General features: G+C 37.5%; 1 protein-coding gene across 1 annotated transcript in view; it reads left to right on the forward strand.

Moving 5' to 3' along the window:
- Window positions 1-19,772, forward strand: part of TRHDE (thyrotropin releasing hormone degrading enzyme) — a 217,114-nt gene that overhangs the window by 188,536 nt on the left and 8,806 nt on the right. Inside the window, exons 14-18 of the mRNA XM_030259934.4 lie at window positions 427-524; window positions 1,008-1,115; window positions 12,266-12,433; window positions 12,959-13,099; window positions 18,983-19,064. Coding sequence (XP_030115794.4) covers window positions 427-524; window positions 1,008-1,115; window positions 12,266-12,433; window positions 12,959-13,099; window positions 18,983-19,064 — 597 coding nt within the window. The remainder of the gene's footprint in view (window positions 1-426; window positions 525-1,007; window positions 1,116-12,265; window positions 12,434-12,958; window positions 13,100-18,982; window positions 19,065-19,772) is intronic.

Here is a 19,772-nt window from a genome sequence, read left to right on the forward strand (position 1 = left end):
CAATTGACTGTACCCAAGTAATGTTTTGGCCATGGCTATGGATATTAAAACAGTGTTCTTTTAAAAGTGAACATGCAGAGAGTAGTTAAGATTTACCACAAAGTAGAAATTAAGCTATTGGCACTCTTGTAATTTTTCAGCTGTGCATTGTGAGTCCAAAGTAGCATGTAATAAACTTTTGAACTTAATAGATTTGATAACAATAAATTGTCTTGTACTAGGCATCTAATCAAGTAGCTTGTCTAGAGACTGCTTCTTACTATAGCAGTGAAAGAAGATTATGAGTGGACAAGTGGCTTTGCTGTATCTTTGGAATTGGACATTATTTGAGGGTACAAAGAGAGGCAAAACCTCACTAGTCAGTAGTATTTCAATTTCAACCCAAATTATTTTTAACATTAAATATACTTTTCTTTTTCTCCTCAGGAGTATATTTTAAGACAAGTGGCATCAATGTATCTGAAGCTTGGATGGCCAACAAACAATTTAAACAAATCACTTGTTCAAGCATCATACCAACATGAGTACTGTTATATTTACTTTTTTATTGATTATTTGGGAAATATAATTATAGAAATACACCCTCCAAAAATTTAGTCATGTTTAGCATAAGTCATAATTCCTTAGCTCTGTCACCCTACTGTTTTTTCCATTCTTGTTTTCAGGGAAAGCTGAAACATGCTGTGAGATGAGCTCTTTCTTAAGTTGGGAGAACATGGTTTTCTAAGCCCTAACTTAATATCCAATTACAGTGGATTTCTAAGAACTTGTACTCATGTGACCACATTGGTCAGGAAGAGAGCCTAAGTGTAAATGGGGGCTGGTTTTGATCCATATCCTTTCTTTAGTTGTTGCAAGCATTAAACTGACACTGAGATTTGTAAAGCCAGATTGTCTTTGATATGTTGCCCAGCTAGTGTTTGCTGTCACTGTTACAAGAAATATTTTTTTGTAAACATTCAAACACATTTGTTAAAGCTCCTTATTGCTTTCTCTAATTTGGACAGAGAGTTGCGTCGGGAAGTCATCATGTTGGCCTGCAGCTTCGGGAACAAACACTGTCACCAACAGGCTGCAACGTTAATCTCTGACTGGATTTCTAGCAATAGGAACCGGTAAGTGGAGCTGAAATGTGTATTTCACATTTTTCCTACTGAAAGGCAGTACAGCTCTTCCTTTCCTGCCTGCCGTGTCTGCTGTGCCCTCTTTGCAAAGATTTTTTTACAGGAGGAAGCAGAAGTTGCTGGCTGTCGTTTAAGAATGTCTGTGGGGTTTCAGAATTAATTATTTGCATATATGAGTGGGCGGAGGGGATTCTTTCCATTCCTGGTGAATTACTGCTGGATAATTCTGTGCTAGACGATGAGAAGGTGGGTTTTAAGGATGGATTTAAAGGAAGAAAGATGAGTGAACACATGTTGTCAGACAAACGTGAAACCTGTGTTGAGGTAAGAGAGCAGAAGGTGCTAAACATTTAAAGAAGTGATAAGGGTTAGAGACAGAAGGACTGAGAAGTAAGGAAGGAGATGTGTTGGAGGGAAATATTACAAGGTATTTAAGGGTGAAGACTTAAAAATTAATGTGATTCAGGAATACATGGAAAAGCTTGTGTAAGGTTTCAGAGAGCAGATAATATTAGAGCTGCTGCCTTGAGCATAAGCAGCACTGTAGTGGTTTGACAGCAAGTATGTAGGTTAGGCTGTCAAGACACAGGTTTCTTCAGGTGAGGCAAAGGAACATGGGCCATGGATTGTGTATGAATTTTATCTTTTAAAGCAACGTATCTTTCTAAGAAATATGAAATAACTGAAATTTCAAATACATAAGTATATAGTGTTCTATGAGATCAGTGCAGAGTATAGGTTAAGACCACAACTTCTTTAGAAAGAATAGTGGATTTTCTGATTATGTGAAATATTTGCACTGTATACATTTGTACATGACACGATATTTTGGTTTAAAAGAGAATATTTGACTTTCAAATACAAAAGAAAAAGATAAGAGAAAAAGTCTCACATTTTTAGTCACAGTCTTGTGTTAGCTTGGCAAAAGGATCAGATCTCTCTAGCCATACAAGCAAGCAGAACTTTTCAGAGATTTCTTGGACTTTATCGGTGTTTGTTTGTATTTAGTTTATCTGTGTTTAGTCTTTGTAATCTTTAAAAATCCTTTACAGGCACACCCAGTTATATAAATATCCAAGTATCTTTTAAAACCAGCCATGAAGGGAAATTACATTCCTATATGACTTCAAAACTTCTGGAAACAAAAATAAAGCTTGAAACTATCACTACATACCTTTAAGTAAGATGTGTGTGAGGTGGAGGGTTTTCTTGTATAGGGTGACACCAGACATCTTTACCATGAATTATATACCCCAGGGTTTTATATGAATTCTTATCATAAGCATCAATAATCAGTATGAAGCTATTTAAAGAGGCAATTAAACAGAAAGAATAATTGGAAATAGTCTGCAAAAGTAATTTGCTTACATATCCATTTGCAAAATTAGTTAATCAAACCTAGCATTATCTATTAGCATGCACAGCAGTAGATTATTCACTGTTAAAAAAGCTGTCACCCTACAAAGCTACCTGCCTGTGTCTTTCCAATAAGATTAAGAAGAGAAAAACATAACAAAACACAAGCTTATTGCTTTACTAACAGTAGGAAGAGAGAAAAGGAATATGTTTAAGGAGCTGTCTGAAGATTCATCTTAGCCTTTTAATGGAGCCATTTTTGGTAGCAGAAGATTGTGGTCGCCAGCATATGATGAGTATTATGATAAAAGCGCCACAGCAGGGCAGAGGAGAATAGCTACTAAGTTAAAGCAATGTGTTTCTCAAAGAAACTGCACAGTTTTGAAAAATGGCTGCAGCAAATAATGTAATTACAGAATAGAGATTGACAGTCAGCTGATAAATAGGGGCACAACTGGAAAAGAAGATAGAGATGCACTTATTTATTTTTTAAGATTGTAGGATATGTTCTGTCCTGCACTCCAGAATTTTCCAGTTTTCTCAGAACAGAATGCAAATAATATATGAGCAAACTCATTTCCTACCTACTTACATTGAAACAATATTACAAAGACTACTAGTAATAGCAGCTCAGTAAACATAAAATCAGCTTGTGTTTTACAATGACAGCATTCGTAGGATATGTCAGTGCTCTCTCAGGAATGTTCAGATCCTGTTGAATCAGAGCTACCCCACAGCACCTTTATTCAGTTTAAGCTAACTCAGACTGAAACCTGAAAGTAAAACAAGGGCTCTTTTCCCTGCTTTTTTACTAAGAAACTGATGATCCCACGATCAGAATTTAATTAGCATGGTGTTTGAGTCATGCTTCTGCCTCTTTTAGTACTTCAGAGGCAATAACTAGCTCAAGTGCAAAGGGCAAGCAGATAAGTACAAGATACATGCAGAGAGCACATCTAAGAGGTACCAGTTTGTATTCTTTGTCATCAATCAAGTGTTTTGCTCAGTTTGATGCCCTTAACAGCTGTTTGTGAATTTGCTGCAAACAGCCCCCTCAGAACCTTTAAGATTCCCTCAGAGCTTGTTTCCTCACAAAGAAGGGGAAACTCATGCTGCTCCTCTTTCTCCAGACTTCTCTGACAACTGGTGAGAAAAGTTGGTGACAGATTCAGAAACTCTTATGTATCCTTGCCTATTTCATTCCTTATCAGCAAATACTGTAAATGTTCTTGGGTTTGCCACTCCCTCTTCTACAACAGAACCATGTAATTGACTAATGATTGCAAAAAGCCTGGTTTTGGTGCTTTTGCATAGCCAAAGCACAAAAACAAAGTTCCAGAGAACTCAGAGATATTTTATATATAGATATAATTTGAGTGTCACTGTGACTGTAAAAATAAAGGTTAATTTGCAACATTACTGTCCATCACCCCCCAGAAAGTTTATTCTGGAAGATGACACACATTTTTCAAAGCAGTAGAGACAATGGAATTAGGTTTGTGTCTCAAGATTTTAATCAAGTGAAAGTTAAGTCAATATTAAATTAAAATGTGATAATAAATACCACTTAAATGCACAGTCAGTAAATCATATAAGGGAGGTTTTTGATTCCCTGGCAGTTACTGCAGCTAAAGTTGAACTAACTGTAACAGAGAATGTGCTTTTAATAATACTGAAGAAACGCTAACATTCATAACTTTTTTAGCCACATTATTAATCTATGACTTTTTAGATGATCCTTTGAGCTGTTTTTTCTGTTTTACTTGTAATATTTAGTTTTGGATAAGGTGTCAGGTAGTACAATAACATCTAACTCTGTTTACTGGCATATGCTTAAAATTGCTGTGGTTTTCAGTAATTACATTTAATCTGGTAGGTCCAGAAATGAATTACCATCTACTCTTCACAATAAGAAAGTGATGGTGATATCAGATACTTGTTTGCATTTTGTAATTATATACTCTTTACTGTGCAAATTATTTGCCACTGTTCACCAAGTAAAATAATGGTCATACTTAGCACAAGACCAGAAGTCCTCTTTTATTTTCAGTACTGTTTGAAAAAGCCCTTAGACTTCCACCTATAGTACTGCAGATTTTCTTCCGGAATTGGTGATAAAACCCCATTTATATGTGATCTACAGCTCTAGCGTCTATGCATGAAAGTGGAAGTCAGATGAAAGGCTGTGAAGACTCGAATTTCTAAAGTGCCTTAGGTATTTCTTCATTTTTGGATGCCTGGCTCATAGGGCACAATCAGACGTTCAGAGTTATGCTTCCTAAGGGGGATTTAGGGGCCTCCAAAAATGCAGCTGGTAGCAGCCACTGTGCTGTGAAGAGCCTCAGAGCCTCTTAACATGAGATTCTAAAGTGTGAGTGGTTCCTCTTAGGATCGGCTCTACCCAAGCAGTAAGAAGGATACCTATATCAAATGGGTACATAAATGGCAATCGTAGAGTATGGGGTCCTTGCAAAAGATGCCTTTCAATATTGTCACTAAAGCAGGAAAATGACTGCTCCTTTTCTATTCCAGCACAGCTGCTCTTCAACACCATTCCAAACAGTAGTGCTGAGATTCCAGGAGTTTGCTGTGCTTCGGTTTAGTACCTCAGCCCTGTATCTGTCAATGCAGAAAGCAAGCCTGATGGCCTGTCTGTGAGGTGTTTGGGACAGTATTAAGATGCTGCAACACACTGTCCTCCTCTAGCTTCAGCTCAGCCTCTGATATTTATTTCATTAGCAAGAGAAATGATACAGTTCTCCAGTCTAAAGATGAGAGAGCATTCATCTGAGGAAAAAGAGGCTTCAGTGCCTGAAATACCAGAAATACTTAGTGTGCAAGGGGTTTTAGGTGGTATTGGTCATGACCACTTTTTCAGGGCAAAATGGAATGAAAAAAAAAGAGAAACAACTGAGAAAGAAATTTATTTGTATAAGGAGCAAACCAAATACATAGCTTCAGAAGCAGATGAGATAGTAAGGAGACATCTTGTTTTGCTGGTTTAGGAATTGGTATATTTTAATCCTTGCAGTTGTTAAAAACAGTCATTATTTCTTTCTACTGAAGATCTGAGGTTAGACCTCAAAGTACACCTTGCAGTGTTGTAATCAATGAATTTAACTTTTTTTTTTTTTTTTTTTCTTGTAATGGCTGATTGCTTGGAAGGGCTATATTTACTCCTGACTTGATGGTGATATTAAAATAATCATTTTCACTCTCTTGAATTGGGATATATGCTGCTCCTGTACTGGAACAATGGAAACTCTTGAAACTTTAGTGTTGATGTTCAGAAGAATACAGAGTAGAAAATGTATAACCATGTTGAAATTTCCCTTGAGAATGTAAAGTTACTGGGATTCAGTCAACAGCAGAATGTTGTACAAAAGAAGCTACTCTTGGCTGAAAATAGAGATGTTTGCTTCTACCTTCATTTAACTGAGCTCATCCCTGTGGAGCTTTCATGTGTGAAGAAATACATTATTCACACTCCTTAGATATAGCAGCATTGTGGTTCAGCCTAAAAAATTAACAAAATTACCATTCAATGCCTGCCTGAGCTTAATAATCAGCCTTGTTAACCCCTTTAACCTTCACTGCACCTATTCTGAAAGAAAAACATGTTTCGAAGAGGATTAGCATTTTCAGACTTCTTGCCTTGGATAGGTTGAGTAAACATGTATTTCTGAAGTTCAGGAAAGAATGCATGGAGAGCTGCAATATGTAAACTCCTGACAGGCAATAAGAGGGGGTAATATTCAAATACACACCATGATGGCTTAAAGTATAACTTATCCACAGACATGAGCATGTTTGTGCAAACATCTCTGTGGAGGCAGGCACAGTTATCTTCAGCCACTCTTACCATTTATCAGCTACAGGTTGCCACATACACATTTCTGCTGGCAAAGTTGACTGTGGGTGTATGCTTGCTTGGGGCAAAGTTAAACAGGATGATGTAAACATGAATATGTGAGAGAGCTGCTTTGATTTGAGACAGCTGATTTTGCCTTCAGCAGAAAGTTCTGATTCTGTTAGTAGAGCTGTAGTGACACTGTTCTTCTAATGACATGCAAGACTGAACAGTGGGAAATGATAGTATTGCATCAGACACAGTTATGTGCTCATGTTCTGTGAGATGATACTGGACCTGTTGGAAGGCCCCAGCTAGTCATAGCCACTTCCCTTTGCTCTTATTTTTAAGTTCTTTAGAAATGTAACCATTGTTATTTATTGCCATCACTTACATGGAAAAAAAGTACCTTAATTAATTGCCTTAATACGCCTAGAAAACTTAGGGTAAATGCATTTCACTGATTCTGATGTCATCACTTTGGGGTGATTTTAGCTTCAATGCATTTTTTTACTATTTGTACTATTAATCTTCTGTCACAATCACTCTGATCAGTTTTGATGATGTTTGCAGTGAGGAGTGCAGGCTGTTGCACTGAATTAGGCTAAGCCAGCATCCATTCTGTAACCCATGGGTTAATGAAGTTTGCATTTGTCTGTCTTTGTGAATGAGGTGAAAAGACCGATGGACAATTCTGAATGCAAATACAGACATTTTAAAACTGTTCCGGTCTAATGATCTAGATTGTTCTGAGAAATCTTGGAGTGCTGAGGTGGGGCCATATCACAGGACCAGTGGGAGTTTCAGACAAGTCCTGTCTTAGCCTCAGATTTTGGCAACAGTTTCAATTTAAAAAATGATTCTGGCCAGCAAGTACTAAGGATGGCAGATCATATATATTTTAATAAAATGAATTATTTATTAAACAGACAGGAACTAAAAGACAAAATATCTTAATCAGAGTTACTTACTATGTAGTATAAAACTAAAAGGAATTACTAGTAGCATGACATAAGCCAGTGCACGACATCAAGGTACCTATATTAAAGGTAGCAAAAGATACAGTATTGATTAGGAGTAAATGTAACTTACCATTGAAATGATGACAATGTACACAGATTCCTTTACTCAATCTCAGTGGGAGTAACCAGGAGGCAAGCATCCCTACTAATAGGAAATCTCCACACATTTCCATGGAATGTGCAGAGGATTTCTGCTTTCTGAGAGTTTGGTGTAGTTTTTATAGTTTGTAAAGTGAGGTGTCCGTCAGTGAGAAATCCAACTTAGCTTTGAGATCTTACATCAACATTAAGATGTTTATTGGCAGTTGGGAGATGCCGGACCTATGTTAACCCTGTGGTGCTGGAAGAAATCACTACAAGACAGCTGTTCCTGTTTCAGTTGTCTGACTGGTTAACCAGCAACAGACAAGCTCTTGTGGGGGGCAAGATGTCTGCTGCAGATCAGAGATCTCTCAAAAGAGAATAAAAGATTAACTTTACTCTTCTGTCTGTAGGTTTCAAGTGAGAACACATCTCTGTGTTGTTTGCATTATAAATGAATCAATTTTGGTTACTAAGTAATGAAATCAGGATCTTAACCTCTCTGCACATTAATACTAAAGAACCTCATCTAATCTTTAAAGTGTAATAATGTAGATATGGGCTTTTTCAGTGACTTCTGTTTGCCATTTCACTTTTGTCCTGCTGCTGTGATGGTTAGGAACATTGGTTAATTCTTAAGAGAGGTGTAAATAATGAAGTAAATGTCTTCCATCACATAATTTGAAGGACAGTGATAACTAACAAGCCAAATTTGTGAGTCTTGAACCTCCACACTTGTTCATGCAGATTTTTTTGTTTCCTCTACAAGGAATAACAGATTCATGTCCATCCACGTGCCTGAATGGGCAGTGTGTTTACTTGGCTGTAGCTTTAACAACTCAGTCGAAATACCACCAAAAAAACAATTGCAGGAGTCTGTTACATGTCTATAAACACAGCTCCCCATAGATCTGAGGGAGTAGTAAATTACCAGTCATTAATTGAAGTAATTTCAATAAAGTCTGGCTTAGGTGATAGAAAATCAAAAGTTTTTCCAAACAAGCCTTTTTTCTTTCCTTTTCTTCCTCCTCTATTTCTCTATCTAACTACTTGTGGTAGATAATTTTATTTCTGTGTTTCACATGGACACAGTGGTGCTATTGTCTTGCAGCAACTTAGAAATGTACTTAAGTTTAACCGCCTACATAAGTATTTGTGAGAACATGGCCAACAGGTTAATTACTTTTGTTAGTTTCTTGGAAGAGGTGCTGGATTCTTTCAAGAGATTGATGCCTAGCGGCTATTTTTGGAAATTGTTAGCAGCAAACATGAAAAAATTAGAGTTATTTAATTTTTTTTCACACACGAGTGTCTGATAAATGTAAAAAAATAAAGTGAAACCCTTCTTCTGTGTTCGAAAGCCCTAGAAGCTTTAATTACTGAAAAAAATCAGGCATAGCTATTCATGCATTTTGAAAAGTTTCTGGAGCTTTGCCAGCTAATGTGAGCCAATGTTGCTGAAGTGATTAACTAATTAATAGGTTGTTACAACATTTGAATAGAATCTTGCACTCAAGTCAATAAAGCTTAAGGAGGAAGTAAACACTGTTGAGTGCATGAGTTAATCAAGGACTTAACACTCTGAAAGACCATCTGGGTCTAAATAGGACTTCATCTTGTAAAAGGTAAAACTGGGCATTATGGGGCAGCTGGTTCAGGCAGTGTTTTTGTCTTCTGACTTCTTTGTGTCACCACATTAAAATGACCCTATATGTAGTGATTATGAATTAGCAGTAATTCATTTGAAATCCTTAAAATTTAGATAGATTAGCCTCCAATTTTCTCATTCAGGGATGATCTCTCCACAACTTTGCAAAACAATCGATCAGAAATGCCTATATTTTTGTTGCAAAAACTGTCCAGAATGGACAGAGGAATATCTACTCAGGGATTGGTGCCACAAGGAAGTACTTAACTCATCACTCAGTTATTAAAATCAGTATTGAAGAACTTGACTGTGCTGGTTGCATGTTCACTTGTGAGGGATCTCCAGCAGGAATGAGAAGGAGCCATAGCAGTAACCATCACTTGAAGGGCAGGCACCCTGCCTGCCTCTGTCAGACGCATGTGATACCTGAAACTTGGGAGCACAGGACAGGGACTGTGCATAGCTTTGTCCCAGACACCTTGAGTAGCCACATCCTCAGTTAATGTCTCCTGAATTTGAGGTGGGACAGGTGCCTGAATGTTGAGCCCATCACAGCTCTGTACCTCAGTTTTCAAGGGGAAGTTCTGCCCTCTTTTAGACAGGGTATGTGCTATGGCAGAGGATCATCCCCTTCTCCTTCTGCACAATGGTGCCAGCAGCATGACTCCTGGAGTTTGTAATAGAGAATGCAAGTATAAGATTTGGGATTGAGGTTTTAAAAAATAAGCTGTATGGTGCTCTTCTTTATAATAGAATCTGTATTTCAGATCTGCCAACAAAGTACTAATACTTCATTCTTGTGTCTTATCTGAGCCTCGTAACTTATTAAACAAAATTATAAATATAGTTATCAAGAAAAATAGGCTTAAGTTAAATGTTAAATTGTTGCAAAAATAAGAATAATGTTCCTAATTAATTTTCTTTGTCAAATAGAACACTAGATGGTGTTGAAACTTGTAACTTAATCAAAGAACTGTCTAAAGTGTGTGCATTTACATTTTAAAATTAGAACACAATTTCCCCAGAAGATAAATAATTATGGTCCAGTTTTACAAGTGTATCTTCAATTGTTAGAACATACTTTAAATAGGAGCAAATATGTACCAATTAATTATGACTTAGAACACTATTCTTAGCTCATTGTAGAGCTTTATAATTCACTCTTGAAAAAAAGAAATCCCTGTAAAGGCACAGCACGATTTTAACTAATTTTTTTCTAACTGTTTAATTTTTAACATTTTCTTCCAAAGTGTTTAACTTTTAAACGAGCTCAACTAGCTACATATTCCATTCTCACCATCATATCTCTAATGCAAGAAAAATAAAGTTTAATAAATTGGATCAGTATTCAAATTAAAGCTGTTTAAAGTGATGCTCTTAAACGTTTATTTTTATTCTTCTGAAGTATCCATCAATCATACTAGCTCTTTAAAAATGAGAGCAGCCTTGAATACACAGATGAGGTTTCACTAACTACAGGACGTGTTCTGCAGTGTTACAACCCAAGCAGTACCAAAATAATGTTAATTTTATCCACTTGATTCAGTTAATACAAGGGGCAAACATCCACATGCTGATCTAGTGCCTTGGAATTGCAATTTTCCAGGAACCTATAATACTAAAAAACTGTAGACTGGAGAGATTTCAGATATTTAGATAATGATAGAATACATGCCTAAAATGACTGGATGAGTGAGAAAGCAAAAATCCCCACAAATGGACAAAATTCAGAGGACTTTCTGTAGGGGCAGTAGTTAAAGAGAAATTACTTTGGGGATATTTTCATAAGTAATTTTCATTTCCACAAGAGGAACCCCCTTGTCTACAGTGCTGATTACAAGCCTCTCACAGGAGCAGTACATAGCTGTACATTTTGTAGTTTCTGAAGGTAAGCCTTTTAAAAGCAGTATTTGTGCTTGATGCCATGGTTTGTAGGGGCTGATTTTTTTCACATGGTCCTAATTACTTAGCTTATAGGTACAGACCTAAAACTTTCCCTGGAGCAGTTTATTAGATGGTTTTGATTAGATCTTCTGCAGCATTGCAAGTATACTACTACTGATTTGGTGGCAGTAGAGTTTTCTTAGCAAGGAAATTGGTGACATCAAGGCTGTGGTCATGGGATCAGCTCCATCACTTGTCTTAAGGTCTCCTTTCTTCCCAGAAATACAAATGATCCAGTGCTTACTGACTCCATTGCTGCTAAAATTGCTGGTGGTGGCCCTTAGAATGTAAAAAATGGCTAGCTGGGAAAGCTCATTGAATTGATATGTTTTTCTGTAAGTTTTGAAAGTGAGGAGTGCTGTCTATTCTGGAGTTAGACATCCACTTCTAGGTACATCTGCTGCTGTGTCTGTGCTAGCCAAACACAGGGTGACAGTCCTTGCAGCCTACACTTCCTACCAGAATTAATGGGCCAATGGTACAAATGTTTCAGATGCTATGCTTGTATAGGAAACATAAGCAAGGCAGGAAATTGAAAGCCCAGCTGAGACCTTTTTAGAAGAACACTGTACATATGCACATACTATAGATACACTAGGTCTGAATTCTGTAGTTTAACTGTAGTTTGAGTTGATATTAATTTAGCAGTAATTACAGTTCTTTATGGCACAGCTGTTTTTGTACTGGTATTATATGCTGAAAAAAAAACCCCAGATCTTTCTGTTTCCTTCACTTCTGACAATATCATGTTTAAGTATAATTTTCACAGCACATCCTTTCTTACCTGTATGCTACTATATGAAGGTGAAGAACTTTCCAGCACAAGCAAGGAGTTTCTGGCTGCTCAGGTCCTGTTTTAAAACAGTGCAAAGGACAAGAAGAACAGATTTGGCAGACAGTCCAGCAACAGTGATAAGATCCTGTACTAATTTGGAGAGCTTATGCTACCTGTAGGTTGTGTGGCACATTTTGAGTTGATGAGCTACATGACCATATTTTATCGTCTTCTGACAATGTGATGGTGTTATGAAGAAAATGGCAAGCATGTGCTACCCTTTAGAAAGCCTATTAGGATATCCTGGAAAGTGTTGGTGGCTGTAAGGAGAAGCAAATGTAGTTTAAAAAAAACCAAACAACATTACTGTTGGGCAATAATTTTGAAATTGTAGAAATGGTCCTCCTTTGTATCCAGTAGGAGCCTGCTTGTTTACCAAAATGCTAATACTGATTTCTCTTGTAGAATCCCTCTCAATGTGAGAGACATTGTCTACTGTACAGGAGTTTCACTGATGGATGAAGATGTATGGGAGTTCATTTGGATGAAATTTCATTCTACCACAGCAGTGTCTGAGAAGAAAATACTATTAGAAGCCTTAACTTGCAGTGATGATAGAAACTTGCTCAACAGGTAAAAAATATTCTATATTTGAATCTGTTACTAATAATCACTTCAACAATTATGGATAATCACTTGAGCTTTAATCTGAAGGAAAGAAATTTGCTTTTCAAATACAGGTTTACTGTCTGTTTAAACCAAGTTACAGTTTTGCATTAATGCATATGAAAATTGACACATATTATCTTTTCAGTTCCATATTTTCCTTTGTTCATTGGAAATGTTTAAAATCCTATAATAATTATCAGTATTTTTTGTTATCATGCCCTTTATATACAATTTCTTGACCAATCTGATCTTACAGATTTCATAAAAGTGCACATGTAAAGTTGCACTCAGCTTTTATTGAAATCTTTTTACATTGAGATTTTTTTGATTCATAAATGTGTCCAGTCTTTGGAATCATAGAAATAGACCACTGAACACACTTGGAGACTTAAAGAATTCAGCAGTGATCTTTTTTTCCCAAGAGTTTCCTGATGTACTGATGTTAGACAATGTGTTTGTGAAACTAAATGTTCTTGTTTCTCCCACTAGACTTTTGAATTTGTCTCTCAACTCCGAAGTTGTCCTGGACCAGGATGCAATTGATGTGATAATCCACGTAGCTCGAAATCCACATGGAAGGGATCTTGCTTGGAAGTTTTTCAGAGAAAAATGGAAAATACTGAATGCTAGGTAAAGATAAAAATTCTTAATTTATTTGCATTTTCTAATATTGATATAATTTGTGTAAGTATTGTATAGGTGTGTATCTATGTAAGTTCCTGAATCTAGTCCATTCCCTCTTAATCCATAGAGATGTCTCTAAATATGAAATAGCTACATATGAGTCATAAATACATTTATTCATGGATTATCACGCAAATGCATAGAGACATTTGTCTCTTAGCAATCATCTGTATATATATTGGTGTATTGTGTCTGTGCTTATGATAATGAATTTTATCTTTATGTCAAGTGCTGCAGTCCTATTTTTACACAGAGAAAAAGCAGCAGTTCCCAAAGGAATTTTTTTCATTTAAAGTCAGATAGAAAAAACACTCTTTTCAAAAATATGATTTCAGCTGTGAAAAAAATGCACATTTTGAAACATTTCCATTTTCAAAAGGATGTTAATAAAGTGTCATCCCCTTTCTTTCCACTCCGTGTTTTGGGTGAGTTTTAAGTAATAGAGGAGCAACATTTTGAATTAAAAATAGATGAACAGAAAGGAGACAAAGATGCTCCTTACACCTGCTTCTCTTTCTCTTTGAACAAGTGCTAAATGCTTCTACTCTGAAGCCCAGTCAACATTTTAAAATCCTTTTTGATTAAGATTTTTATATTAATTCAATGAATGACAGATTTCTGTAGTTCTTTAGGGACAGCCTGAGGGCCTGAAAGATTGCACAGCATCTCATCTGATACTGACAAACTAAAAAGGACCACAACTTGGATGAGATTTGGATTCTTGGAGGCAGGTGTCCAAGATTTTAAGGCATCCCATGCCAGGTCACACTTTTGATGTTGACAGGAAAGGCATTGCAGATCTGTTCCATTCTGGACTTGTGAGGTGCTAACTATTGTACCACAGAATATTTGAAATTGTATATTTAAGGTGCTGTATTTAAGCAACTAAATCCCAGTGTCCAATGAATACAGGTGCAAACTTCTATAGGTTTCACAGCATCCAAGTAAGAGTCAAAGAAACTCAGACACTGAGTTTAGTTTTCCTAAAAATTCAGAAAATTCTTCATGCTGTTTTGGATAATACTTAGTAGTATAGTGGGATTTTAGAAGAAGTTCATGTGGGAAAATAGGTTTGAGCTGGTATTGGTTTTGGAAATTTATATTGCAGGAGCACAGTTCTTGAAAGCCATTTCCAAAAAAAGCTCTAAAAGTGCTTAAGAGTTTAAAAATTAAGAATTCTCTGCTTTTGGTGTGATTATTCCAGGAATGGGACTTGTAGACAGAAACTGGATGGCAGATGTATTACTATTACATGGCCCAGTTCAGATAGCAAATAATTTTTCAGGTTCCTCCAGGGATTTATCCAGAGTTTAGGCATAAAACCATCACAATCAGTATTGCTACAAACACATATGCTGTAGTTGTGTCCTGCCTTAGTAAGTATATTTATCTGACAACCTGGCTAACACCTGTGATTTTAGATTTGGACAATGTTAAGCAGTGTAGAAAAATAGAAAATATTTAACAAACTGTGCCACATGCCAAATCTTTTGGGTGTTATAATCTAAAATAGCTTAACTTCACCTAGAATTTGAATTGTACTTATTTCACTTGCTTAGGATGCAAATTCAAATTCAAATTCACTATGTAATCTGAATTCATAACAATCAATAAGTCCTCATCAAAGACCTGTTATTGTCCCTTTTTAAATGAAAACAACAGAGAATTTGTCTTTTTGATTGATACTTCCTTTGTGTTACCTTCATTCAGTTTGCTCTCCAAACACAAGTCAGAGCCACTAAAAAGAGCACCTCTCCTACAAAGACAGGCTGAAGAACTTGGGGCTGTTCAGTCCAGAGAAGAGAAGGTTGCATGAATATCGAAATTCCAGTATCTGAAGGACACCTACCACAAAGCCAGGGGGGGAGTCTTCTTCAGAACTGTAGTGATAGGACAGGGAGGAATGGGTAAAAATAGAAGAAATAAGTTAGATATTAGTAAAAATATTTTTACTGTAAGGGTGGTGAGACAGTGGAACTGGTTGTCCAGGGAGGTGGTGAATACCCCATCCCTTGCAGGGTTCAAAGCCAGGTTGGATAAGGCCTTGAGCAGCCTGGTCTAGCAGGAGGTGTCCCTGCACATGGAGGAGTGGGGGTTGGGACTGGATGATCTTTCAGGTTCGTTCTAATCCATTAATGTTCTGTGATTCTATGATTAGGTTTCTGACTTGAGCTCACCACATTACTGCATTTTAAAAATACAAGCTTTATTGTAGAATTATGGTTCAAGAAGAACATGCACTTCTTGGAGCAAGTATCAAGGACAGTCACAAAGGTGTTATGGTGCCTGGAGTGTCTGATTTATGAAGACAGGCTGAGAGAGTTGGGAATGTACAGCCTGGGGAAGAGAAGGCTCTGGTGAAACCTTATAGCATCTTCCAGTACCTAAAGGATCCTTACAGGAAAGCTGAGGAGGGAATTTTTACAAAGGCATGTGGTGATAAGGCGGGGGGGAAAGCTACAAACTGAAAGAGGGCAGGTTCAGATTAGATAGCAGGAAGAATTCCTTTACTGTGAGGGTGGTGAGGTATTGTTGGATAGGACTTCAGGCAACCTGGTCTAGTGAAAAGTGTCTCTGCCCACAGCAGAGGGATTGAAACTGCATGGTATTTCCAACCCCAGCCATTCTAGGATTCTGTGATACAAGTAGACTTTGTCCCAAGGCGTCCTTTTCCTACAATTCTAATTTATTGTTTAATTTGATTCCAAATTAAAACTTTGTATGAAACATTAATTTAATAAGGTGACATCTCAGTGGCATTTTTCCATTTAATTTAGTATAAAAAGTGTTGATATTTCAGATAGTAAAGTGAAATAGCTGGGAGGGATTAAATTACAACTCTATTTCCTCTTTTAAACATAGCATGTCAAGGAGTTAGAATTGCCACAAAATATTGTTAATCCTTCATATTTTTACAGTATGCTTGTATTCACATTGTCCAGAACATATTGATGATGTAAAACATCTTCAAAGTCACTCATATAATTTACACAGCTGACTTAAAAATCGAGGTGCCTAACAAGTCTTTAGGAAGAAATCTGTGGGACTAAGACTCCTACAACTCTGGGAAAGAGAATCGAAAATACTACGCTTGACTTCATGTTACCTGAGCATGCACTACCTTGTCTCCTAAAGCATTTTCATCCTGTGAGCACGTGTCAGTGTATGAAAATTTAATATATCAGATGCCTATAAGAATATCTTCATTCTCAAGTGCTGAATAATTTGTCAGCATTTGGGAACTTGACAGTATTTGGGAAGGCATTTATATCTGTCCAAAGTAAATGGACTATGCTGCCTCTAGAGATTGCACAAGTGCAAAGCCTGTATAAACATGGGGCACTGGAGGGTTTACATCCGCAGAAAGAAAGGTGCAGTGGAGAGTCTGTGTCTCCAGAATGTTTCCCTGAAGTTCAGGCATATAAGGCCCTGGTTCTGTTGTGCTGTTGTCTTTCCTTTGAGGGGTGAGAAGACTGACACTAGTAAGACCAAACACTTTTCCTATGTATTCTTATGTTTCTCACCTGCAGAATACTGCTTTGGAAGGTGACTTTTCTAGCTTTTTTATCAGCATGGGTTCTGTAGAAATTGCTGTAAATGGCTGACTTCTTACCAAGTATACATAATGGGCAATAATCAGCACAGGTGTGCATGAAGGTATCATTTTTAGTGGAAGGGATTCTGTTACTTCTTGTTTGCACTGTGGTGGCTACAGTGGACTGTAAGAAAAATAAAATTCCTGCAGCTGTTTTTGCAAAGTTGCTTGTCTAAAGTGGATTGGTAACCTTGTCAAAATACCCCATCAAGAGGCGTTTCCAGTTTTCCAAACGGTCAATTATGTCTGAGACTGTAATAATAAAGGGCTTTGTTAGAAAGCCTAAATGTACTTAGAGTACCATGAAATCCCTATTTCCCATAGTTTGCCTCTGGATGTATGTATATGCCAGTGTGACTGAAATTTTGGGAAAAGAGATGTACTTGCTGAAATATCCATTAATAATTCATTTATTACTGGTCAGGGAGTAGGATTTTTGATACCTCTAAGAGCGTTTCTCCTAACAAGAGCTCAAGGTAAAAAGCAATATAGTATAAACATTCCCAAAAAGAGAATTTTATCAAAGAGATCTTAGTTCTCTTCCCTCCCCATCTTTCTATACCTATTGCTTTGGCTCTCCTCTTTCTTTCTCCTCTTTGAAAGAACTGTGGCTTAGAGTACCTGAGCATTTAAGGGTAATCAATTTGGGATTAATGGAAGCAGAACAGAAAGCTCTGACTGTGCAGGTTCATTTCACTTTGAATTTTGAACTCTTTCTATAAATCAGTCTGTAAAAGTGGACGATGAATTGAATTGTTCCCCCAGATGAACATAATTTCAGTAAAGTCTATTGCTACTACTTACACATGACAGGAGATCTGTCTGACAGGAGATCTGGATTTCCTACCTTAAAACCAGTGTTTAGATAAGCTAGATACTGCTTTCGACATATGTGCAGCTATAGTTAAGGGTAACTGTTTGTCAAGTGCCTTTTAGTATGCTGAATGACATCTAACTTGACTTCTGGTTTCTAATGGAATTATACTCTTCATGCTGGAGACTGAAAAAAACCCCAAGTCCCAAAACAACAAACCCCACAAACTATTCAAACATGAAATGTAAAACTTGAGGATGTGGTCAGTAGTGGTACAGTGCTTCATTTGAGGATTGAAAAAAACTTGTGAAAAAACAAGTGAACAGGAGGATTTGAACAGCCATTTCAAAGCAATTGACTGCCAAATGTCATTCCTGATTGCTTCTGCATATCCTTTAAATATTCTTTGCCCAGGCTTTCAAATTTTCATTCCAGGTTGATTCTTTGAAATGCTGCGTTGTGGCCCAGGGGATAATTTTAGTAGTGTTATTCCTATCAGCATTATTTATTTTAATTATCAGGTACTGGAACAAAAAAATTTTATTCAGTTCAGTTTTTGAGAGGCTATTTGTAATGTAGATGAGATGGATGAATACTAAATACAGAGAAGGCTGCAGCACATCAAAAAGTCTGATTTAATGGTACAGCTTGAAGTGTTCCTCAGAATAATTCTCCATAGTTGCTGCTCTGCTCCTTCATTGGACCTATATTTTGAGCTTTATTTCACAGAATCACGGAACAAACTGAGTTGGAAGGGATCCACAAGGATCATTGAATCCAGCTCCTGGCCCTGCAAAGGAATTCCCATGAGTAACACAGTGTGCCCAAGAGCATTGCCCAAACACTGCTTCAACTCAGACAGATTTGGTACTGTGAGCACTTCCCTGGGGAGCCTGTTCTGGTGCCCAACCAGAACAGAAAGAACCAACCAGAACCAGAAAGGTTCTTCTGGGTGAATAATCTTTTCCTGATATCCAGCCTAAACCTCCCCTGGCACAGCTCCAGGCCATTTCCCTCAGGTCCTGTCACTGGGCGCCACAGAGATGAAATCAGTGCCTGTCCCTCCTCTTCCCCTCATGAGGAAGTTGTAGACTGCCATGCAGTCCCGCCTCAGACTCCTCTATTCCATTAAGTGGGAGGTGGTTTGGTCCTCTCCTCCTCTGAGGCACTCATCTGTACCTGTAGTTATACCCATTCTGCTAAATAGCATCTGACTTAATTACAAACATTTCAGCCTAGAAGAAGGTCTCAGTCTAGGATTTTAGTCTGAAATACCAGTACCGAGTTCCAGTGCTATTCCTTTGATCCCCCAAAATCAGTCCTATGCCTTCTCCCTTGATTACAGAAGATTGCTTTCTAATTTTCAGTTGATCTGGCTCTTGTAGTAACTCTCTGTACCTCTTCTTTTTTGCCCTTGCAGGTATGGAGAAGCATTATTTATGAATTCAAAGCTTGTTAGTGGAGTAACGGAATTCCTCAATACTGAAGGAGAACTAAGAGAGGTAATTTTATGAATTACTAATGTCATGTGAGGCTGTGTTCATTGCAAGCAGGGATCGGGGCAGAAACAACGATATGGTTGTCCAGAAACTCTGTTCTCTCTGCTGCAGTTGAAGGCCCAACTGCCTGTGCAGAACCAAGTGTGTTGGGTTGCACAAGGATGAGGAGCAGAGCACAAAAGCACATAAGTGTGTAAAGGTGGTGTCAGGAGGGGGACTGTGCAGGCAGTTCTTTGTGCTTGGCTATGAAGGTTTGTCTTTTTCTCTTGACTTGGTTGAGAAACTGAAGATGAGATGTTTCTATCTTCATTAGCTTATGCTGCAGAGGGCAGTCCTTGAAAACATCAATGTTGAAAGTAGAAGCTGCCAATGTGTTCTCTGTTTTTCTCACAGTATTTTCCATGTGAGAAAATCTGCTAACTGAATATGCTGGCCAAATGATGCTGCAGTAATTTGTACTTCTTATTCAAATGGCCAAATTTTCTCATTTTAATGTAACATCTCTATTCTGACTGAGGTAGTTGTGCAGTTGTGCTACACCCTGTGCTACACCTACTCAATGCTGCTCCAAATGGATACAGTCATTATGCTGCACAACCACCGTTACTTGAACTCTGATTGTGCTCTGATGTTTTGCATCCAGCCATTTGTCTGCATTCAATCTAGTGACCTCAATAGCTTAGGGAGGAGACACAGGTAGTTTCCTTCTCT

Source organism: Taeniopygia guttata, chromosome 1A, assembly GCF_048771995.1.
Source record: "Taeniopygia guttata chromosome 1A, bTaeGut7.mat, whole genome shotgun sequence".
Classification (NCBI taxonomy): domain Eukaryota; kingdom Metazoa; phylum Chordata; class Aves; order Passeriformes; family Estrildidae; genus Taeniopygia; species Taeniopygia guttata.